This window comes from Neophocaena asiaeorientalis, unplaced genomic scaffold, assembly GCF_003031525.2.
Source record: "Neophocaena asiaeorientalis asiaeorientalis breed wild unplaced genomic scaffold, Neophocaena_asiaeorientalis_V1.1 scaffold230, whole genome shotgun sequence".
Taxonomy (NCBI): Eukaryota; Metazoa; Chordata; class Mammalia; order Artiodactyla; family Phocoenidae; genus Neophocaena; species Neophocaena asiaeorientalis.
In genome coordinates, this window is record NW_020175186.1 from 2,631,794 (window position 1) to 2,657,291 (window position 25,498).

Genomic DNA, 25,498 nt, shown 5'->3' on the forward strand with positions numbered 1-25,498 from the left:
AAAGAAAATGGTCAATAAAGAAAATAGGTAAAGATAATCCAACATATATGTAGATATAATTGAAGTACCTGAAGAAGAAAAATGAAATAATCAAATGGAACTAATATTTAAAATTACAATGCAAGATAGGCAAAATAATCTTTAAAAAGGACTAATTTGGAGGACTCAGTTTTTCATTTCAAAACTTACTATATAACTTAGAATAATCAAAACAGTGTGGTGTTGGCATAGGATAGACGTATGGACCAATGGAATAAATAGAAAATCCAGAAAGAGACCCTCACATATGTGGTCAGTTGATTTTCAAAACAGGGGTACCAATGTCATTCAGTGGGAAAAAAACAGTTTTTCAACAAATGGTACTGTAAAACTGAATATCCACTTGCAAAAAAAAAAGAAGTTGTACCCTTACCTTTCACTACATATAAAAATTAACTCAGTGGATCAAAGATCTAAATGTAGGAGCTAAAACTAGAAAACTCTTAGGAGACATGGGGAAAAATCTTTGAGAAGTTGAATTTGGCAATGACTTCGTGATACCAAAAGTACAGGCAAAAAAAAAAAAAAAAAAGGATAAATTGGACTTCATCAATATCAAAAACTTTTGTGCATCTAAAGGAGTATCCAAGAGAAATAAAGCCCACAGAATAGGAGAAGATACTTGCAAACTATATATCTGGTAAGGGATTAATGTCCAGAATAAAGAACTCCTACAACTCAACAACAAACAACCCAATTCTAAAATGGGCAAAGGCAGAGATAAACCCACGCACATATGGTCACCTTATCTTTGATAAAGGAGGCAAGAATATACAGTGGAGAAAAGACAGCCTCTTCAATAGTGGTGCTGGGAAAACTGGACAGGTACGTGTAAAAGTATTAAATTAGAACACTCCCTAACACCATACACAAAAATAAACTCAAAATGGATTAAAGACCTAAGTGTGAGGCCAGACAGTATCAAACTCTTAGAGGAAAACATAGGCAGAACACTCTATGACATAAATCACAGTAAGATCCTTTTTGACCCACCTCCTAGAGAAATGGAAATAAAAACAAACAAATGGGACCTAATGAAACTTAAAAGCTTTTGCACAGCAGAGGAAACCATAAACAAGATGAAAAGGCAGCCCTCAGAATGTGAGAAAATATTTGCAGACGAAGCAACTGACAAAGGATTAATCTCCAAAATTTACAAGCAGCTCATGCAGCTCAATATCAAAAAACCAAACAACCCAATCCAAAAATGGGTAGAAGACCGAAATAGACATTTCTCCAAAGAAGATACACAGATTGCCCACAAACACATGAAAGAATGCTCAACATCATTAATCATTAGAGAAATGCAAATCAAAACTACAATGAGATATCATCTCATACCGGTCAGATTGGCCATCATCAAAAAATCTACAAACAGGACTTCCCTGGTGGCGCAGTGGTTGAGAGTCCGCCTGCTGATGCAGGGGACACGGGTTCGTGACCCGGTCCGGGAGGATCTCATATGCATGGAGCGGCTGGGCCCGTGAGCCGTGGCTGCTGAGCCTTTGCGTCTGGAGCTTGTACACTGCAATGGGAGAAGCCACAACAGTGAGAGGCCCACGTACCACAAAAAAAAAAAAAATATGGGGACATATGTGTAAGTGATTCACTCTGTTATAAAGCAGAAACTAACACACCATTGTAAAGCAATTGTACTCAAAGATGTTAAAAAGTAAAAAATAAAAAAAAATGTGCAAAGGATTTTAATAGACATTTCCCCAAGGAAGATACACAAATGTCAATAAGCACATGAAAATATGCTCAACTTGCTTAGATAAAAAGCACAGTGAGATACCACTTAATACTAATATGAAGGCTATAATTAAAAAGAAAATAACTGTTGAGGATACGGAGAAACTGGACCCCTTATACAATGTAAAAAAGCACAGCAGCTATGGAATAGTTTGGTGGCTCCTCAAAAAGCTAAATAGAAGTTACCATATCACCTAGCAGTTACACTCCCAGGTACATATCCAAAGGAACTGAAAACAGCTTTGAATAGATATGTGCATGCCAATGTTTATTTCAGTATTTTTCACAATGGCAAAAGTCAGAAACACCTCAAGTGGCCATCAACAGATGGGTAAACAAAATGTGGTCCATACACGCAGTGGAATATTATTCAGCTGTAAAAAGGAATATAGTTCTGACACATCCTACAGCATGGATGAGCCTTGAAAGCATTATGCCAAGTACAAGCCAGGCACAAAAGGACAAATATTATTCTCCTTATATGAAGTATCTAGGATAGTCAGATCCTAGAGAACGTAGAGGTTAACAGGGGCTGAGGGGTGGGAGAATAAAGAGTTATTGCTTAATGGTTACAGAGTCTCTGTTCGGAGTGATGAAAAGTTTTGGTAAAAGATGGTGGTGGTAGTTGCACATCATTGTGAATGTGTAATTAATGCCCCTGAATTGTACACTTACAAATGGTTAAAATGGCTAAAATTGTTATGTAAAGTTTAAAAAGTTAATAACAGAATATATCCCAAACCATTAAGTATATACTTTAAATAAGTTATATTGTAGGTGAATTATATCTCAATAAAGCCGTTAAAAAGTACAATGCAAGAAAACCAAAGGAAGTCCAGATCTACACACCGAGCGGAACCATCATGAATTTGGGAAAATGGACCTGTAAAGTCAACTCTGAGATATCCTAGTAAGGGTATTAAATTTTATATAAAAATATTCTCATGACTTCAAAAAGGCCATGTCATTTACAAAGGAAAGAAATTCAGGTTGGCGTCAGACACTCTGACAGCAGCATACAAATCAGGACAAAAGTAGCATTTTCAATAAAACTTGAGAAAGATAGTATGAGAAAAGCTTCCCCGTTTGACAACAGAGTTGGGTCTTGCTGTGTGATACAGCCAGATAAGTGCTAGAAAGGTATCTTGAACCAGGGGACCAGAATGTACACAGGTTGGAAGCAAGAGAGTGCATGAAACTTGTAGGACTCGCAAATATCAATAGTTCAGTGTGGCTGGAGTCTCTGTGAATTGGAGAGGCTCCTAAGGCCTTAGATTTCATCAAGCAACTCATTTATTTATTCCTTAATGGGTGTTTCTTGAGTATTCGTATTAAGTGCTCAGTAATGTCTAGTCAGTTACGTGTTACTGAGAGCGTCGTTTCTGAGATCTGTATGAAAAGATGAGGGAAAGGTTCAAGGGACTAGGGGAATGTGCATATAAATGTTTATTTATGTGTGGAAAAGTAGCATGGGGTTTACTTGAGTAATTCTTCTGTTATTCAAAATATCCTTTTTCAATTGAAAATGTGCGTTTCAGCTTTTCCGTCAACCTAGTAGTATTAAAAAAGTATGTTGGCAGTTAATCCATTTAAGAGGCAGAGGGAGCCTAGCCAGTTCACCCATTGGGTAATCATACAAGCACAGAGAGATGGTTGCATCCAGGAACTGATCAGACTGACACAAATGCAAAAATACATGAGATGAAAACCATTGTTATTAAGCATACATTTTGTGCCTAGCACTGGTCTAGGTACTGGGGATGCCACAGCAAATAAGAACTGTTATCAAGTTGCCCACAAATTCATAAACTGCTGATTACATCACAATGTAAATGAGGTAGGCACCAAGGTGTGGTGAGATCAGAATTTTTATCTTCATATACGCTGCTGAGTGGGCATCCCACGACTTACTGTAGTTCTTCGTCTGAGTATAGAGTTGTGTCAGTTAAGTGTATTTTCCTTTACATTTTCCTGTTAGTTAAGATCCTTACGTTGTAAGTGACAGAAATCAATTTGAATAACTTGACCAAAAAAGGCAAGATTATTAAAAGGTTACCAGATTATCTCATGCACAAAACATAAGGAAAGGGATGTAGCTGGGTCCTTGGGAGGATCTGAAAAACCAACAAGCATTCAGGTGGTTCAGCACTGCATTACTTAAGCCATTTCACATCAGTATTGGGCATCAGTTTTTTTTTTTTTTTTTTTGCGGTACACGGGCCTCTCACTGTTGTGGCCTCTCCCATTGCGGAGCACAGGCTCCAGACGCGCAGGCTCAGCGGCCATGGCTCACAGGCCCAGCCGCTACGCGGCATGTGGGATCCTCCCAGAACGGGGCACGAACCCGTGTCCCCTGCATCGGCAGGCGGACTCTCAACCACTGCGCCACCAGGGAAGCCCCGGGCATCAGTTTTTAAAGCAATTACTGTGCAGTGTCGTATAGAGCCTTAGAAAGGTAAAAGGAGCAGGCATCATTTTCTTTATGTAAAAGGTGAGGAAATAATCCTAGGAAGATAAAGTGATTTGTCCAAGGTCACGTCCCAAGTTTAGTGGGTAAGCCCAGAATTTACAAGTCTTTCTGACTCTTGAATCTTTTCTTTTCCCATTAGCCTTCTTCAAATCCTTCTTTTTCTGACATGCAAAAATTTCCCCTTATAATTCCCTCACCTTCTTAATTTTTCTTTTATCATTCATTTTGGTTTTGGAATTAAAGGAGTCACCTATGTGTCCTTAATAATAGGCTTATCTGAGACATCTCTTAAAACTGTCTTTAATTTATACCCTGTAATCTGAACATGAAGGAGCCACTAGGAAAGGGAATAATTAAAGAGATTAGTGGGAGATCTCCGTTGTCTAAGTGATTTTCTTATTATCATCCATGAAATGCCTTATCAGAAATGGGCCATTATAGTTTAAATGATCAGTCGGAGTTTGAAAAGGATTTGAAACTTCATCAGACACTTTCTGAACTTGGAGTTATAGCCTCGTTGTTTTCCAAACTCCAATGTTTCCTCCACAATGAACAATAACTTTTTGATTAAACAGCTGGCAGTCACTATTGAATGCCTCACAATAACAAAAGTCTTCCTTCAGATCAGGAAATTTCATCTAAATTGCTTTGCTCTGCTTCGGTGATTGTGAACTTCTGACCTAAAAATTTCTTGCAACAAAGTGATTACTTTTTAAAAGAAAGAGCCCCAAACTAAATGAGTAATTCAGTGAACGTGATACAAAGCAGAGGTCAAGGCACAAAAGTTGTCCTCTCAGTAAACGTTATTAAAAAACAATCAAGTCTGTATTGACACATTTATATTGGGAAGGCTATAGACAGCAGCTGAGAGAGAGGCATGAAAGTACCACTTAGAAGTCAAGGGCCTTCCTCACTAGTTTTGCTCTTAAAAGGAGCAGCTACCTTTATGTAGCTAGTACCGTGTGCCAAGGACTGTGCTGTCTTTTCCATATGAATTAATTAGTACCCCAACTTCAACCCTTCCTGCCCTCCTGCTGGCGTTTCCCATTGGCTGAAACCAACTGGAACCAAAAAGGAGAGGGAACCTCTTAGTCTTCTTTGGCACAGAACAAGGCAGAGTCCATCTGGAGGGGGTAAATGGAGATACTCAGTGGCTCACCTTAGCTTTTGCCACTATTTGAAATTGAACAACAATGAACAAATAACTATAATTTATCTACACTGTAATGAAGGCTCCAGGAGGCCAGGGATATAATATTACTCTTGTCAAATAAATTTACAAGTGGCTGCCTATGTATTGTCTTTCTATCCGTTCCTGTGTTCCTCCATCCATCATCTACACAACTATTAATGGGCCACGGTCAGGAGAACCCTTTTACTTTTTTATATGTACCACAAAACGTTGGGATGCTGAAGGACTTATTCTTTTCTTTGTGCTGCTCTGTTTGTTTGTTTTAATTTAAGTAGAAAAACATCTAGAAACGGCCTCATGGAGGAGATTGTTCCCCTTTGCCTCTCACTCTGCCTTGGAGATGCCCTAAGCAGAGTCCCAGCTGCTCCTGTCATAGGCTAGCTTGACTGTAGCAGGGCAGGAGGAGATCCTAGTCAAACCTGACTTTGCTTCTTGAGGACAGACTTTGCCAAATAAAGCCTTCATCAGAGATTCTTTTTTACAGTGGGGCCAGGCTGGCACCTGTTAAATCTGATTTTATGAGGGGCGTAGAAATCTGTATTTTTGGAAAGCTTACTAGGCTCCCTTAATGTTTGGCAAGAGACCTTACCTTATGTGTGCTTTCCAAGGTCCTGAAAAAGTGAAGAGGTCAAAGAATACAGATCTCTGCTTGACTCTTGGGGACGCCAATGTTGCAGGTGGTGGTGGTGGTCTGTGGTTGCATCAGGACTTCATGGAGAGAGAGAAATATTTACCTAGTCCCTTGTCATAGCTTTTAGACCCTGAAATAGTTCACGTGGGTTGTTTGGAAATGGTCAATCTCAGGCCTTTGGGGAGACATCCATTTGCTCTGGGAAGCTTTAAAGCATTACACAAGGATGTCCCATATGGTCTCTGCATGACAGATGGCTTTTGGATCTTTATATATTAATATAACAAGTAGCAGATGGAGGTTGAACCAGAGACCTTCAGTGTCCTTTCTGACCCCGATAGTCCTAGTTACTGATGTGTGCTTTATATAAACATCAGTCCTTTGATTTATCATTAAATTTAAATCTCCATTTAGATGAGTAATAAAATGGGGTTACACTAAATTTTCACCCACTCATGAGTATCAGCAAATATTTTGGAGGCAGCTAGTCTGGGGTATAATTGAACACTTCGTGCAGCACATTTTCTGAACTCCTGGAAAAAAATGGGACTAAATGACTGGATTCATGTGCTATCAGTGGCTACACCAAGGCAGTGATTTAGGAGGCTCTTACTCTCCTCTCCTTCCTATCACATTGCTGCCTCTAAACTCCTCTTTTATAGAAATTGTAAAGCTGACAGTGGGTACTGTTTTCTAACCAATTGAGCCAAGTGTCTTAGATGAGGCTTCTGGTATCGTTTTTCTGAAAATACTTCAAATTAAAGTACCTCCTGGATGGTTCTGTGAGGGTGAAAGCAGTGATCTTACCTAATAACATTAATAATGTTTTACTTTAGAAAAGCATTTTAGAATTTGCAATGTACTTTTATTGAGATTATCTGTTTTATATTCATTGAAAATCTATGTAATAGGTACTGTTACTAAGTTTGTGAGTGAAGAAACTGTGAGGGCCCAGAGAGGTTTTGTAACTTGCCCCAAGTCACAAAGCTCAAATGGTAAAGGTAAGATACAAACGGATGTTTTCTGACTTTAGTCCAATGATCTTTCTGTATCTCGCACTGTTTATGTAACCAACTGGTTGAACATTTGACTTTTTTTTTTTTTTTTTTTTTTTTTTGGGTACGCGGGCCCCCCACCTTAGCCCTGAACATTTGACTTTTTAAGAACAGAATCAATAGAGGATTGTAAGACAATGTGGCATAGCACGAGTTTACATCTGGATTTGAATTTAGGCTTTGCCATTTATTGAATGGTATCACGCAAGTCATTTAACTTCTGTGAATATCTATCAATTGAGTATAGCAATGCCTGCCTTTTAGGGTTATTTCAAGGATTATAAAGTTTGTAAAGCTCTTGCATATAGTAGATAATCAAGGGCAGCTCTTAAAAGTTTTGAGGCTGTGTCTCTCTGTCTGAGTTTGAGGCTTACTGTCCTTGCCAAGTGGTCTTCTGTCATTTACTAGGACATCCTTCAGAGACTGTAGTTCATTGCTTCCCAAGGCTGTTCCTTATCTCTGTGTTTTCTGACTGCTAGAAAATTCTTACCTTGAGCTAAAAATACCTCCTTGTAACTTACACATGTTGGTATACGTTTTACCTCTTTTAGCTACATAGACCAAATGCAATCCCTCTTCCACGTGACAGTCCTCCAAATATTTGAAGACTGTCTTGCTTTCCCTTAATCTTTACTTTTTCAGGCTGAACATCCTCTGTTCCTTCAACCATTCATCACTTGACTTGGCTGACAAGGCCCTCACAATCCTGCTTGGTTCTTTCTAAAGTGTGTCTGTTTATCATCTGAGAAGTTCCTACGACTACATGTGATTATCTCTAGGCAGCTGGAATCAGATTAGAATGAGATAATTGTCTTCTTCTGGTACAGTTTAAGATGCTAACATCCTTTTTGGCAGCCTTAGCTTACTGTTGATCAAAACAGCTGTGTACTTTTTCTCAATATGTATTTCTGTTAAACCTTAGATCTCACATTCTGTCTTTGAGAAGCACAGTCCCTAAGCATGGGATCTTTCATTTTTTGATGTGAAATTTCACCTTATTTGATTTGGCCCTAATTTCTGCCTATTAATATCTCTTTTAACCCTGGTGGTATTATCTTAAAATGTATTATGATTGAAACAGTCATACCAACTCCGTATTTTCCTGCAGATTCAGTAAGCACACTGCTATTACACTGTTGAATCATAGGTAGCAATGCTAAATATGACAGAGCTGGGTGTCTGACCTGATCCACAATCAGCATGATCTTGGGATAGGCAGAGCATAAGGGTTAGTAAGAAGTTGTAGGACAGAGATGTTTGGGGCATAAAATATGGTTAAGAAAGGAAAGTACTGTTGGTATGGAGATCCCAATGAGGAGAGAGAAAAGAGTAAAATTTAATTGCCAGACAAGAAAAAGCATGCATCTGGCAAGTGTTTTCTAAGTGGATGAAGCAGGTCTTCATCCATCTTCTTGGGAAGACCTCTCTTTCTCTTGGAGGGTATTCATACCCTTCTCCGGCAAAGTCTCTTTGCTAATCTCATTTGAACACTGCTGCCTTCTCTTTTACCACAACAAAGGCATCTCCATCCAGATTTCAATTTTGCCTTCTCTTTTTAGTTCGCATTTGTATTTACTCTGCTGACAGCCGCTGCGAAACTGTTTAGAAACCTGCTGAGCCCTGCTACCGTCCTCCCTCCTGAGCTCTGCATGGATTTGGTTTAGAAGTCAATTCTTACATGTTGGTGCCATACTGTATTCACCTCTATAATCCATCTCCCCGATTACAGTCTGTACCTCCTGTACAATGCCAGAGGTGCTGTTTTCCCCTTGTCATTTGCTGAGTGTCATTGGTTTTGTTAAACAAATTGGTAGGAGGAGACCACAGAGCTCCCCTTTGGGGGTATTCCTTTCATGTCCTTCTGGTACAGCCCTGTGTGATGTGTCTTCCATGTTAGCAAATAATTACCAACAGCCAAGCAACCTGACACGGAAATTCAACAAAGTGTACGTCGCTGGCAGACACTCTGGCCACAGTGAGTAAGCTTTGAGGAACTATTTTGTAGATTGCCATGACCTACGGAATGAATGCTGAACAGGGCCAAGAGCAATGCCAATGACGCCATAGGTGTCTTTTGTTTTTCTAGTGGTGATCAAGAACTTCGTGTTCTCACATTTCCCCTATGAAGCTGAGGGGGGAAGATTGCACGATGCCCCCTTTTAGCCTGAGTTCAAAAGAGGGAATTGCCTCTTGTGCAAGCTCCCCCGCCACCGTATTAGTGAGGGGAGATAGAATGGGAGTTGTCTTGTGTTCTCTAATAGGGAACTTTCTCTAAGGAGCACCTTGATATTCACTAGTGCTGGCTTAAAGGCAGTGAGGATGAGGCTCTCTGTCTAGCAAAGGAAGGTCATTGTAACTTTCCTCTTCAGGGAGTATGTGAACACTTCTCTTCAGTTCTCGGCAAAGCCTCAGATAAACCTCTTCATTTAGCGTCTCATTTGGGCTTCATATTGTCTTATTGAACAGCGGCATAATACATGTCAATTCACAAGGTTTACATTGGAAATTCATTCTTCTGTATAATTGGGAAAGGTACTGTGGAGTCCCTTCAGAGGCCTTTCTTCACCCAGGTAAATAAGAATCCAATATTCCTTCATAGGTAGTGCTGTTGAACCACTGCATTTCTTTGTGTTGAGCTCTGAGGGCTTTATCGGTTAACAGAAAATCTAGTTCTTCATAGAATATTGACTGGTCTTTAAGCAGATGGCATGCTTGCTAGGGAGGGCATTCTTAAAGTCATGAATAAAGAGAAGCTGTACCTTGTGAAGAAAATTCCTAACGGGAGCCCTTGATTCAGTGGCTGACTGTCATGAAGAGCATGACAGTTACTCTTTGCAGTATTCATTCCTCTTGAGCAGTTTTTATGTTTGACTGGATGTTTAATTTTTCATGCTATTGTATTAGAAATGAGTTACTTACACTTTAAAATACCGTTAGATACTAATGGCATGCAAAATTCCCATAATTCTCCCAATGCATCTTAATAGCCAGCATCTCATTTGAGTTCAAGGCCTAGAAACACGACTAAATGGGAATTGGGCTTTCTTTTTGGCCAAAAGAAAGGGTAGATTTTAGATGGTTATAGAGTAAATTTGTGTCAGATAGCCTATGGGCATATGATAAATTTGGGCTGATTATAATGCCATCAACTTAAGCAGTAAATCGTGCACTTGTCAAAAGGACTATGCTTGATCTGATTAATTTTCAAGTTGCTGACTATTTCTTTCTGAAATACATATATCTGGCTTTCCCGTTAGTGAGTTGTCTGCCTGACAGATTCAAACTTGCTCTCCCTATCTCTTTTCTGGATGGAAAACAGTGAGACGGTTTTTTTTTTTTAATCTTGGTCTATTTTGGGGGGGGGGGGCGGGGGGCTTCTTGTGTAAATCTCATGAGCTGGCGATGATAGAGGAAAACACTTGAAAAAAGTTATCATGTCACTCATTTTCATTGACTGCATTTTCCTCAGGAATATCTGCGTAAAGTCTCAAGTTCAGCTGCCTGATTTCTTAGTTTGTGTCATTCATTTTTGGGAATTGTGCATCATAAAGTCTTAGCCATAATACTTTAGGGCTTGTATAACCGTCTGTAGCCCTCTTATTCTGAACGTACTGCCTTCATTCATTCATTCAGTATATGGAGTGGGCACCTACTTCGACTAGGCTCTCTTCCAGATGGTAGAGATACTGACATGAAAAAGATAGACGAGGTCCTTGCTTTCAAGATGCTTACTTCTGGTAGGAGGAGACAGTCCATCAGCAAAGAGCCAACTGTGGAGAGTCATGTGCTTTGATAAGGGTAAAACAAGCTACGTGATGAGTGGTTAGTTGCTACTTTATGTAGAATGGTCAGGGAAGGTGTTAGTGCAGGAGACAAGTGGGCAGGTGCAGGGATGTTGTTGCGAGGGTTTTATTTCCTCCATACTCAGCAGATAATCAGTGATTGTAGCAGTCAGGAAGTGCAGACACAACTTGAGTGTGAAAGTGCTGGACCCAGGGGTACCAGGAAAGGCCAATCGCTCCTTCCTTGGCAGGGAGGTCTGGGAAAGCAGATTCAGCCAGGACCAGAATTTTAGACTTCCAACAGTTAGTGGGAGGGTATAGAGTCATACGCTGATGTTCTAGAGAGTATGTCCAAATGGGCCGTCCAAGTGGGCAGGGTCTCAGAGGTCGGTAAAGAACCAAAATACAGGGCAGTCAGAATACATAAAAAATAATACACATAAAAAGGATAAATAAGGACGGCCTGAAGTAAGAACGTAGAAGGCTTTGGCTTACTGCTGACATTTTTTGTTTCCCCAGAAGCCTTTTATATGGATTGGCTGAATCCAGTTAAGGTCCCAAATGGAGTAGGAAAGTGCCTAGTACTGGATTAGGCAGAAGTGTTAGGGGTAGTGTCTTGTCATATTTTACTCATATAAGAACCATGTATTTTGTTCTTGTTGTTCTTGGTTTGGTGATTGCATGTTCAAACATACAGTCTGATATATTATAAAATATTTCTTATACCTCTTCCTTTTTCCTGAGTCCTTCTCCTGTCTAATGTGAGTTTATGATGAACTTTCAACAAAAGTCAAGCTTTTGTAAATATCAAAGAATTACATATTTTGGAGGGATGTAAAAGATATTAAGATGTTTGCTTAATTTGCGTAGAAAAGTTTGTGACTTACGTCTTGAAAGAATTGAAAAAAGCTAATGAATGACATTTCAAAACTAACATAGTAAAAATCCTGGGCTTTTGGTATGTCATAGAAAATGTACTTTGTCCAAAAATTTTGTTTTAATCCTAGAAAATGGACTTTGTCCCAAAATTTTGTTTTAATCCAAAGTTTCAAATCTAAGTAGGCTGTCAGTGTGCGCTCTAATCAGGTTAAACAGCAACAGAAGTTAATGCTGTTAATTCCTTTGTTTTGTTCCTGTCACATAGTCACTTGTTCTGGCTTTTAAATTTGTGGAAGGTGGAAAGAAATTTAGGATTTAAAAATTTTCAGTGTGGGAATTTATGACAAAATAGACACCAAATTCTTGCATTGTAACGTTGAAATCCCACACCCTCCCATGCGACAGTGATGTCATTCCCCTAAACTGTGTCCCAAAGCACAAGCCAGGCACCTAAGATACTGATAATCCCATCTCAGTGGATTCGTTTGATGTGAGGTGCAGCCGGTGGGCTGAAATGTATCATGTGACCTGTGTAGCTCTGCATCCTTAGACACCTGTGAATTTTACAGACTGGCAGCACCTACTGTGTACCAAGGGCATTAAAACTATTCAAGCCTCACCACAGCCCATACAGTCAGCAGTAACGTCCCCGTTTTTAATTTTTTTTAATTTTTGCTTGCATCGGGTCTTCATTGCTGTGCGCGGGCTTCCTCTAGTTGCGGCGAGCGGGGGCTGCTCTTCGTTCCGGTGCAAAGGCTTCTCATCGTGGTGGCTTCTCTTATTGCGGAGCACGGGCTCTAGGCGCGCGGGCTCCAGTAGTTGTGGCACGTGGGCTCAGTGGTTGTGGCTCGTGGGCTCTAGAGCACAGGCTCAGTAGTTGTGGTGCACGGGCTTAGTTGCTCTGCAGCATGTGGGATCTTCCCGAACCAGGGCTAGAACCCGTGTCCCCTGCACTGGCAGACGGATTCTTAACACTGCACCACCAAGGAAGCCCATCCCTGTTTTTTAAATGAGAAAGCTGAGGTACAGAGAAATTAAATCACTTAATTAAGGTCATATAGCTAGTAGAATGCACAAATGGAATGTGAACCTAAATCTATTTTATCCCAAATTCATGTGTCTCTTGCTATACCACACGATCTCTGATACCTCTTGGCATTATAGGCATGAATCTATAACTGTCACCTTTCTATCTTTCGTTGGGGGTATACTTGTGAGGGTAAAGAATACTAGCGACAACTATGGAAAATCCTATCTCAGTTGGGTTGCCGTCTGGTTGGGTGTGTCTGGCTGGCAGGTGGCCTCCCACATCATCATTTAGGAATCCAGGCCCTGCCATCCTGTGGCTCTGCCCACCTCTCAGCCCTTAGAGCCTTCTCTTGTCAGCTGAAAGAGACAATGTGAAAGGTGCTTGAGGGAGGTTTTCTGGGGCTAGGCCACGGCTAGCAGTGGTGCAGATCCCTTCCATTCACATTCCATGGCCACACCCAGAGGTGAAGGAGGCTGGAAACCTTGTAGCCACGTAGCAGTGTAGCAAGGAGGAAGAGAAAGTGGGTTCTGGGAGAGCTAACCGGTCCTGACCTTGTGCTTTGGCATGTGGTCTCGTTTCCCCTTTCTGTTCCTGATAAGTAAGTCAAGTTAGGAATTTTAATTTATTTGAGTGAATAGCGCAGGCTTGGGGTCTGGGTTCAAATCCCAGCTCTGCCATTCACCAGCTGCCTAACCATGGACAAGTTATTTAACCTTGCCAAGCCAAGAATACCTGCCTGATGGTGGTATTGTGAGGATTAAGTAAATCAGTATAAGGAAAGTCCGTAGTACAAATGCTTGACACACTCGGTACCGTGTAAGTGCTGGCTGTTATGTGGGTGTGTCAGCCCTACTTTATTGTTTATTCATAACTCAGCTGTAGTGTCCCCTTCTTTGGAAAGTCTTCCTTTTCTGCTTTAAAAAAAAAAATCTTTATTGCAGTGTAATTGCTTTACAACGTTGTGTTAGTTTCTGCTGTATAACAAAGTGAATCAGCTATACGATATTTTATTTCTTCTCTGCTTCCGCAGATCCTTGCACTTACTGCACTGAATTGTGAGGTGTGTGTGGCTGTGTTGTCTGTCTGGTTCAGGCATTTCACCTGAGGGCAGGAACTTGGCTGTGCTAACTTCGCCTGTGTGTCCCCATAGCCAGCAGAGTGTCACACACATTGTAGACAGTCAGATGTTTCCTGACGGGAAGGAAACCTCATTAACCAGAAGAGTAGAATATCAGAATACGGTATTCGATTTTCTGACCATGCTGGAAGCCAAGGAGCTCATGTATTAGCTTTGACTTTTCATTTCAGTTGGTTTGGGCAATACTACACTTAAGTGACAGATCATTGTGCCCTCCTGGCTTATTTGCATGAGCCAGTCCAGCTCAGGGATCAGCAGCTCTTTTGCCAAGATTCTGATTGTATTTGGTATGTTGGTGTCATAACTCCCCCTGTACGAGGGTGAGGTTAGGGATGTGGTAATCCTGTTTCTTAGTTTATGAGGTATTATCAGCATTAATCCATGCAATCTTCCCTCCCCTCCCTCCCTTCCTCCCTCCCTTCCTCCTTCCTTCCCTCCCTCCTTCCCTCCTTCCCTCCCTCCCTTCCTTCCTTCCTTCCTCACTTTCCCCCTCTCCTCCTCTCCCCATCTCCCTCCCTTCCTTCCTTTCACTCCCCTCCCCCCCAACCATTCCCATTCCTTCAGGAAAACACTCATATACCTTATGTGACTCTTAAAGTTTGTGTATATCTTTGGCTAATCGATAAAATAGTTTTGCATGTATGTAGTTTTAATTTACATAATTGTAGACCTTTTTAGCTTTTTCACTCTATTTTTAAAACTTCTTAGCTTAATATAATTTTAATCCTACAGGAAAATTGAGAATGGTCCAAAAAACAATCATAAACTCTTTGCTCAGATTCTGCTCTCTCAAAGTAATAATGTGTGTTTACATATGTATGTATTTATAGTGTGTATATACACATTGTTATTTTGAACTCTTTGAGAGTAAGTTGCAAATCTCATGACCCTCTACGCCTAAATACTACAGTACATATTTCCTAAGAACAAGACATTTAAATAAACACTATCCACATTCTCAAAATCAGGAAATTGAACACCAGTCCAATATTATGTTGTAATCTACGGTTTCTATTCAAATTTCGCCAGTTTTCTACTAATGTCCTTTATGAGATTTTCTTTTTTCCTGCCCCCAGATCCAGTCCAGGATTCTGCACTTAGTAAACATGAGATAAAGGCCTCCTTTGCTCATTGGAGCTCACATTCTAGCATATTGAAAACCAAAAAGAAAGCATTTGAATGGAAAGCTCCTCTCACTCTGATAGATGCAAATGTTTTAAAATGAAGGTGAAGATAAATAGTTTGACAGCATTTTCAATTTTTTAGTGAAATGAACTCCTAGAAAATTATGCTTCTGCCTCTTCCCCTAGATAGCGATTTCCGATTCTCTCTGGCCTCCTCTGAAATTCACCAGCGTTGAACATAAGTTTTGCATCGTTATCTCCATAGTGCATAAATAATTTTGCATTCTACTTTCCTCTGGTGAAAATTATTTTGTATATATTTTCCTATATTTCATAACCTGCATATTTAATCACTCTTAATGTCTAGTAAATTCTGTCAAGCTGAACTAATGTAACGTATGTGTTTCTCTTTTGTTGTAAATTTGGCTTGTTTCTAGTTTTTCACCGATATTAGAAAAAACTTTTAAGGAAGTATATAGCATCTTCTTGTATTAAAGCAGTTTTGACAAATTGTTTCATTTAAAATGTTTCCTTCTAACATACAGAAAGAAAGGTTGCATTTTTGCGGAGAAAACACAGGCTGTCTTTTTCAGGAAAACTTATTTTTCCTTGATTATGTTTCGAGCCTCCATTTATAATGGAAAGATAATTAATAGAGAGGGATCTGATATACTTAGATCTTTGTCAGTTGAATACTTTGCATGTATTGTTAGGAAACAGCGTGTTTCCAGTGGGGAATAGGAGAGTAATGCATGATGTGGCTGAGATACAAGACTGCAGTGTGATAGTTCCCAGCTGCAACGGCCTTGCAGTCATTCACTGGCTTTGACACAACCGGACAATCCTTCAGGTCTTCCGCACTTTGCTACTGAGAGCTGCTGGAGGGATCCATCACCCTCTGCCAGGAGGCAGTCAGCTGCATCCCAGCTGGGAGGATTGATGAGTTGTTAGACCTCTGGACCTACCTGGGGGATGATTCTCCCCACGGCTGCTCCAAGTAAGGACAGAGGAATGAATGGAATGGACAGGGCCATCATGAGGAATGGAAATTCACAGATGGTCCCTATATCTCACCCCATTCAGAATCTTCTGAGCGCCTAAGGAGACAAGTTCAGTTCTTAGGCAAGCTCTTCCTTTCCCTTCTCAGTACTCAGGTGCTGGAAGGTACTTGCCAGGGGTGAGGCGGAGGCCTGTGATCAGCTGGTTGGTTACAGGGAGTGTTTCTAAATTTCAAGATTTGTAACTAACGTGGGGCTTGGGAGGGCAGAGCAACTGAGACAATTCAATTGAATTGCTCAACAGAGTAATTCAATTGTTCAGTAGGTTTTATCAGTGCTTTCAAAGATCCTGGGACTGTTGCCTTCTCTGTATTAGTTATATGTCTTACTCTATCATATGAAGGTTTTCTTCACGTACAGAATTTTATCTTTTACTCTATGAGGCGGGACTTTGTACGTCTGGTTTATTGCTCTGTCTCCTGTTGTCTTGTATGGAGCTTGGAGCATAAAGAAATGCTCAATAAATATTTGTTCATTGGATGATGACTTCAGTTACTTGATTTTGTACACTAGGCACATTATCACGTGTGCAGCTGCTAGTCAGTTATTTAGAGGGGGATAGGAGGTTACTGTAGAAATGAGTAGCAGCTGAATAAAGCAGTCAGGGAGTAGTAGAGCACAAAGGAGAGTACGTGGGCTTTGCAGCCAGACAGGTGGAAATTCTCATCCCAACTTTACTGTTCCCTGGCTGTCTTGGTTGACCCATTTACGGTCCCTGAACCTCAGCTTTCTCACCTGTAACATGGACAAAACCACTTTACTCACAGAGTTTGTATGAAATTCGTTGCTCAGAATAGACACTCAAAAGTGTTACCCTTTTCCTTCTTCCCCTGCCCAAAGGGCAAAGATAGAAAGCCAGGAGGGGCCCAGATAATGTGTCTAAGTGTTGTCAGGAAACAGATCTCTGTTTATGTTACCTGTCATCTAAAATGTGCCACGTATTGGCTTCATCTCTCTATACCAGCTGCTAATGCCATGAGTACTTCAAACAGTGTGCATGTACCTTTTGGTTTTGCTTTGAGTCTCTTTATTAGTAACTGTGTTCTTTGCCCTTACAGGATTTATGAACGTGTAATAGACCCTCCTGAGACCAACCTTCCCCCAGGAAGCAATTTATGGCTTGGTCAGCGCAACCAGAAGCATGGTTTATTCAAAGTAAGCATTACTTTCTACTTTTGCTTTTCTATGTGCTTGATGTGAATTTAATCATTTAATTGTCACAACAGTTCTCTGACGTAGGTGTTTTGAGACTAGATAGAGAGTTCAATGACTTGCCCAAGGTCACACACTTCACTCTACTGCCAGATATGGATGATCCAGAATGTAAATAATCCTCAAACTGTTTCTTATTGCCCTACTTCTGGGGAGATTTAAGGTAATCTTCAAATTGGTTTTCATTGTCATAACCTGTTAATTCAGTTTTGAGTGGATGTCTAGTCTAGATAAACAATAAGAAATGACTCAACTTCCATGAGCTTTGGTTTTCCTGTCTATAAAGAGGGTAATATTCGGTTGGCCAAAAAGTTCGTTTGAGTTTTCCCATAAGGTGTTTTGGAAAAACCCTGAATGCACTTTTTGGCCAACCCAATGCAATAACTGCATTCGTAGAAACATGAGGATTCAGTGATAAAGTGAATTGAAAAAGTTAAAAACCTCATGAAATTTAAAGATTGTCTTGTTCTTCGATAGAATGGCAGAATTTTGCTTCTGGCAGTATGGTCGACTAGATATTTTAAAAATCCTCTTGCTTCAAAATGTCTGTAAATGCTGGATAAAACAACAGAAATATTTTATGATTTGTCATTGCACTTACAATAAGGTATATCCTTAGAGGCTAAATACATGAAGGGAAGTGAAAACCAGAGGGATGTAGGCCAATATCAGGAAGTTATTTAAGTTTATTCCTTTTCTTTCTTTTAATCTATTTCTCTATTCCAACTTTATTGAGATATCAATGACATATAACATTATGTGTGTTTAAGGTATACAACAGTTCGACACACTTAATATATTGCAAAATGATTTCTACCCTAATGTTAGCTAACATCTCCATCATATCATATAATTATCATTTCTTTTTTGTGGTGAGAACATTTAAGATCTACTCTCTTAGCAGCTTTCAATTATATAATACAGTATTATTAGCTATAATCACCATGCTGTACATTAGATCCCCAGAACTTATTCATATTATAACTGGAAGCTGGTACTCTTTGACCAACATCTTCCCATTTCCCCCACTCCCTCTAAACCCTGGCAATCATCATTCTACTCTCTGTTTCTATGAGTCAGGTTTTTAGATTCCACATACAAGTGATATTATACATTATTTCTCTCTCTGTCTGGTTTGTTTCACTTTGCATAATGCCCTCAAGGTCCATCCATGTTGCAAATGGCAGGATTTTTTTCTTTCTCATGGTTGAGTAATATTCCACTCGTGTGTGTGTGTGTGTGTGTGTGTGTGTGTATGTATGTGTGTGTACACACATAGACATACCATATCTTCTTTATCCATTTATCTGTTTACAGACACTTAGGTTGTTTCCATATTTTGGTTATTATGAATAATGCTGCAGTGAACATGGGGCTGCAGATATCTTTATGAGGTAGTGATTTCATTTCCTTTGGATATATACCCCAAATTATGTGGAAGCCACCCAGAAGTGGGCTTGCTGGATCATATGGCTGTTCTATTTTCAACTTTTTGGGAAACCTCTATGTTGCTTTCCACAGTGGCGGTGCCAATTTACATTTCTATCAATAGTGCACAAGGTTCCCCTTTTCTCTAATCCTCTCCAACACTCATTATTTCTTGTCTTTTTGATGATAGGCATTTTAAAAGGTATAATGTGATCTCTCATAATGGTTTTTTATTTGCGTTTTTTGATGATTAGTGATGCTGAGCACCTTTTCATGTACCTTTTGGCTCTTTGCATGTCTTCTTTGGAAAAATGTCTCTTCAATTCCTCCGCCCATTTTAAAATCAGACTTTATCTTGCTATTGCATTGTATGAGTTTTTTGTATATTTTGGATATTAACTCCTTATCAGGCATATGGTTTGCAAATATTAGTTGACTGTATAGGCAAGGATTTATTTTGGGGTTTTCAATTCTGTTCCATTGGTCTATGTGTCTTTTTTTTTTTTTGTGCTAATATCATACTGTTTTGATTACTATAGCTTTGTAGTACAGTTTGAAATCCAGAAGTGTGATGCCTCCAGCTTTGTTGTTCTTTCTCAGGATTACTTTTGCTATTTGGGGTCTTCTGTGATTTTATACAAATTTTAGGGTTTTTTTCCCAATATCTGTGAAAAATGCCATTTGAATTTTGAAAAGAATTGCATTGAATCTACAGATTGCTTTGGGTAGTGTGAACACTTTAACAGTAATAATTCTTCTGATCCATGAACATATGGGATATCTTTCCATTTGTTTGTGTCTTCTTCAGTTTTTAATCAAAGTCTTGTAGTTTTCAGTATACAGATCTTTCATCTCCTTGGTTAAATTTATCCCTAAGTATTTTATTATTTTTGATGCTATTGTCAATGAAATTGTTTTATTTCTTCTTTGGATATTTTGTTGTTAGTGTATGTAAATGCAACTGATTTACATATTTTGATTATGTACCCTGCAAGTTTACTGACTTCACTGATTTGTTATAAAAGTTTTTTGGTGGAGTCTTTAGGATTTTCTGTGTATAAGATCATATCTGCAAGCAAAGACATTTTTACTTCTTCCTTTCTAATTTGGAAACCTTTTTTTTTTTTCTTTTTCATGCCTGATTGCTCTGTCTAGGACTTGTAGTACTATGTTGACTTAAGAGTGGTGAGAGTGTTTTCTGATCTTAGAAGAAGAGCTTTCAACCATTCACTGTTGAGTATGATGTTAGCTGTGGGCTTGTCATATATGGCCTTTATTATGTTGAAATGTGTTCCTTCTATGCCCAACTTGGGTGGTTTTTTTTTTTTTGTTTTTTGTGTTTTTTTTGCGGTACGCGGGCCTCTCACTGTTGTGGCCTCTCCTGTTGTGGAGCACAGGCTCCGGACGCGCAGGCTCAGTGGCCATGGCTCATGGGCCCAGCCGCTTTGTGGCATGTGGGATCCTCCCGGACCAGGGCACGAACCAGTATCCCCTGCATCGGCAGGTGGACTCTCAACCACTGCGCCACCAGGGAAGCCCAACTTGGGTGTTTTTATCATGAAAGGATACTGCATTTTGTCAGATGTTTTTGACAGAGCATCTACTGATATGATCATGATTCTTATCTTCCATTCTATTAATGTGGTGTATCACATTTATTGATTTGCATATGTTGAATCATCCTTGCATCCCAGGGATAAATCTCACTTGATCATGGTGTATGTTCCTTTAATGTACTCTTTAATTTGGTTTGCTAATATTTTGAGAATTTTTGCATCTATATTTATCAAAGATACTGGTCTGTAGTTTTCTTTTTCTGTAGTGTACTTACCTGGTTTTAGTATCAGGCTAATGCTGGCCTTGAAAAATAAGTTTGGGAGTGTTCCTGCCTCTTCAGTTTCTTGAAAAAGTTTGAGAAGGATTGACATTAATTCTTTAAGTGTTTGGTAAAATTCACCAGTGAAACCACCTGGTCCTGGGCTTTTCTTTCCTTTTCCTTTTTTAAAAATTAAGGTATAATTTATATACAATAAAATTCTCCTCTTTAAATGTACGGTTCTGTAAGTTTTGGAAAATCTATGCAGTCATGTAACTACCATCAAGATAAAAGATTGTTCCATAACCTCCAAAAATTCCCCTGTGCTGCACTTTATTCAAGTCTTCTCCTCATCCTAAATGTCTAGCAACCACTGATTTGTTGTCTGGCCCTATAGTTTTGCCTTTCCCAGAATGCATTGTAAATGGAACCATTTATGTAAGTAGGCATATATGTTGAGGTTCATCCATGTTGTTTTGTATATCGGGGATTCTTTTCTATTGCTGAGTAACATTCCAATTCTGTTGTATGGATATACTACAACTTGTTTATTCATTCCTTAGTTGATGAACATTTAGGTTGTTTTGAGTTTTTAGCATTTATGAATAAAGCTATTAAAACATTTGCATACAGGCTTTGGTATAAACAAAAGTTTTCATTTTTAGTTGGGTAAATATGTCAGAGTGGGATTGCTGGGCTGTATATTAAGTGTATGTTTAACTTCATAAAAGATGCCATTGAATTTTTCAAAGTGGCTCTACTATTTTACACTCTCATTAGCAATGTATAAAAGTTCCAGTTAGAGCCTTAAATTCAACATTCTGTGTGGGATGGGGAGAATGGCTTAGATTCCATGCAAGCTTAGAAGTTGGGACAGAAACTTCTGAAATAAAGCCATGATTCAGAAGACCACCCCTCCAGTGAAAGGGTAGGCAGAAGTAGGCTACTACTTAGCAAAGGGAGGCAGTCCATTGACTAGCTTTTCTCTGCCTTATCTCTACACACACAAAAAATAGTTCCCTGATAAGAATTTGAAACCACAGCTCTTGACATCAAACAGATGTAAAATTTGGATTTATATACTCATGAAGCTCAAGAAACTATCTTAATGTGATCCTGGGTTGGGCACCTTGGGATTCTTAATGAAGAAAATACAAATTATCTTTGGGAAAATCACTTTTCATGCAAACTTCACAAGATTACTACAGATTAAGTTCATGCAAATATGAGTTTTTAGCCATCATGAGTAAGAATGGGAAGACACAACAAACTTCCCAATTATCCCTCAAAGGGCTGTAGAAATTGGAATTACAAGATAAAGAATTTTTTAAATCCCTATACTTAAAGTGTTTAAAGAAGCAAAATAACAAATTAAAAAAAATGCATGATGACTAGAGATGATAAATATGACCAGGGAGATTTGAGTCAAAAGTTACTTCCAGAAACGGGCTTCCCTGGTGGCACAGTGGTTGAGAGTCTGCCTGCCGATGCAGGGGACACGGATCCGTGCCCCGGTCCGGGAAGATCCCACATGCCGCGGAGCGGCTGGGCCCGTGAGCCATGGCCGCTGGGCCTGCGCAGCGGGAGAGGCCACAACAGTGAGAGGCCTGCGTACCGCAAAAAAAAAAAAAAAAAAAGTTACTTCCAGAAATGAAAAATATAGTTATTGAAGTGAAAAAACTCAGTGAATCTGCTAAGCAGTAAATTAGACACAGGTAGGGAGAGCATTTGTGAAATGGAAAATATTGTCAAATGATTACCTTAATTGTAGTGCACGGATAGAGGAAAATAGGAAAGGTTAAGATGTAGGGAAGATGCATATATATGGAAAAAAATTTTATGTATGTGTTTTGCTTATATGTATTTAGTGTGTGTATGTATGTATATGCTTCCATAAATAGTTAAAAATTCCAAAAGATAATGGGAGAAAGGGGTTATGGGCACTATTAGAAGTATGATGGCTAAGGATTCTCTAAAGTTGATAAGACATCAATTCTTATTACACAAAAGAGTGCAGTCAAAGTGTAAGCTCTTGCTGTCAAAAAGTCACTTAGAAAACTTAGAAGCTTAAACTATAGCTATTTTATTATTTTAAAAAATTATTTATTTATTTATTTTTGGCTGTGTTGGGTCTTCATTGGTGCGTGCGGGCTTTCTCTAGTTGCGGCGAGCGAGGGCTACTCTTCGTTGTGGTGTGTGGGCTTCCCACTGCGGTGGCTTCTCTTGTTGCGGAACACGGGCTCTAGGCGCGCGGGCTTCAGTAGTTGTGGTGCACGGGCGTAGTTGCTTGGCGGCATGTGGGATTTTTCCCGGACCAGGGCTCAAACCCGTGTCCCCTGCATTGGGAGACGGATTCTTAACCATTGCGCCACCAGGGAAGTCCCTAGCATTTTTATTTAGCTCATAATTCTTTGGGTTAATGGGATGACCTTTCTGGCTTGGTCTGGGTACGCTGGTATCTACTGGGCTCTCTGATATGTCTGTTGTCATTTGGTTGGTCAGTAGGTGGCTTCTTCACATCTCTGGTGGTAGATTGGCTGTTGACTGGTATACTGCAGTTCTTCCCCCTGTGTGGAGTCTGCTCAGGCTTATCCACATGGCAGTCTTGAGTTTCCAAGTGTAAGAAAAAGAGGAAGCCTTACAGCACTAGTGCATTTCAAGGCTCTCTTTGCTTGATCGCATTTGCTAATAATTTATTGCCCAAAGCAAGTCATATGATGAAAGCCAGGAGTGAGGGGTAAATAAATAGACTTCATCTCTCGTAGGACTATTCTGCAATATAACATTGCAAGGATATGGATGCAAGGAAGGGAAGAGTTTAACATTTTGATAATCTATTACACAAATGATGATAACTAGAAAGCCACACCTAGACATATTAGCAGAATAGCAGAACCCCAAGGTCACAGAGAACATCTTAAAAGTAGCCAGTGATAAAAGGCAACTTCTTCAGAAAAGAATAACTTAGACTGAATATCTGGAAGTCTGAGCAAGAAAAAATGGGAGAAGGTATGAAAACCAATATAAATAATAAAAGCACACAAAAATCACTGCAAAAATTAAAACAATGGTAATTAATTATTAACAATTTTGTGCCAATAAAATAGAAAACGACTGAAAAATGAACAATTTCTTAAAACTATATAAGTTATCAAAATGGACTTAAGAAGTGCAAAACCCAGGTAGTCTTAGAATCATTAATGTATCATCAGGAATTCATGATTCGAAATCTGTTGTATCAGTTGGCTTTTGATGCATAGCAAATCAACTCAAACCTTAATGGTTTGAAACAGCAGCCATTTCTGTAGCTCAGAATTTTGTGAGTTGGCGTTTTGGGCTGGGCTTTGCTAAATTGTTCTTATATTCTCAGTGGGTTTAATCATGCATCTTTGGTTAGCTCCTAGGTTTTCTGGGGGCTGGCTGTACTAGAATGGCCGTTAGTTTGATGGCTCATCTCTGCTTCATGTGATCTCTCGTCTTCTACCAGTCTAGCCCAAGCTTGTTTACATGGTGGCTGATCAGGGTTTCTAGAGCTGGAGCAGATGTGGGAATGGCCTTTTGAAGCCTATGCTTGAAACTTGCACATTATTTTTGCTGCATTATTTTGGCCAAAGCAAGTTACAAGGCCAAATTCCAAGGGTCTGGGAAATTGACTCCACCTTTTGGTGGGATACAAATTCCCATTACACAGGGCATGGACCCAGAAAAGAGCAAAGGACTGTGACCATTTTTTTAGTCTACAATGTCTTTCCACCAAATAACTGCTGGGTTCAGACGGTTTTACAGGCAAGTTCTATTACATCCAAGGAAACCATTCCAATCTTACATAAACTCTTCCAGAGAAGAGAATAAATGAGAACACTCATTTATGAAGATAAGGTTACCTTGATTCCTAAACTAGTCAGGGACTGTATAAGAAAGGAATTGTATAATACAAGGCAATTTACTTTTGAACACAGATTAGATTAAAAACGTAAACAAAATATTAGCAAACTGAATCTAGCAGAGTGTGTGTGTGTGTGTGCATGAGAGAGAGCGAGAGACCCAGTTGTTGGTTATTTCAACAATATAAATTTGTTTTTATCACCAAAACATTTATTAACATAATTCAACACATGAAACAAAGGAGAAAAAAATACTGTGGTCATCTCAAGAGGCAGAAAAGCACTACATAAAATTCAGTCCTGACTCATGACAAAAAAAGCTCTTAGCAAAATAGGAATAGAAGGAAACTTCATTAAACTGATAAAAAGTACATAAGAAAACATACATAGAAACATCGTACTTATGGTTTAAATATTAAGAGAATTCCTGTTAAAGTCGGGAATCATACAGGCCATCCCTATTACCGTGTTTCTTTTCGACACTATACTGTAGATTCTTACCAGCAAAGTAAATTAAAACCTTAAGGATTATGAAAAAGAAAAATATAATTATTCATGAATTATATAATTGTCTACAAAAAAAATTGGACTCGTGAATTATTAGAATGACCAAGAGAGTTCAGAAGGACTGTTGGACGCTTTTTGTGCGAACAAAAGTTTTCATTTCATTTGCATAAATACAAAATCGAAAAACAAAATCAATTGCATTGCTGAACAAAAGTAGCAACAGTAGCAATAACAAAGATACAGTTAAATATAATATTTTGTTTATAATATAAAAATGTGTAAGTACGTAAGAACAAAATCAAATATATACAAGACAGTTATGAAGCAAATTGTAAAATTCTGTTAAAAACGATATTAAAGAACACCTAAATGGGAAGAAATATACCATGTTCTTGGAGAAGGAGGCTTAAAGCAGTAAAGTCAGTTTTTCTCAAATTCATCTCTAGATTCTGTGAACCTGTAGTAAATTCCCAACAGGATTTTTTTTTTTTTTTTTGGGTG

At 39.2% G+C, this 25,498-nt stretch overlaps 1 protein-coding gene across 3 annotated transcripts in view; it reads left to right on the plus strand.

Annotated features, from left to right (window-relative positions):
• NELL1 (neural EGFL like 1) overlaps nucleotides 1-25,498 on the plus strand; it is an 844,123-nt gene that overhangs the window by 148,028 nt on the left and 670,597 nt on the right. For all 3 annotated transcript variants that reach the window (XM_024764657.1, XM_024764658.1, XM_024764659.1), the window contains one exon: nucleotides 17,209-17,305. In XM_024764657.1, coding sequence (XP_024620425.1) covers nucleotides 17,209-17,305 — 97 coding nt within the window. The remainder of the gene's footprint in view (nucleotides 1-17,208; nucleotides 17,306-25,498) is intronic.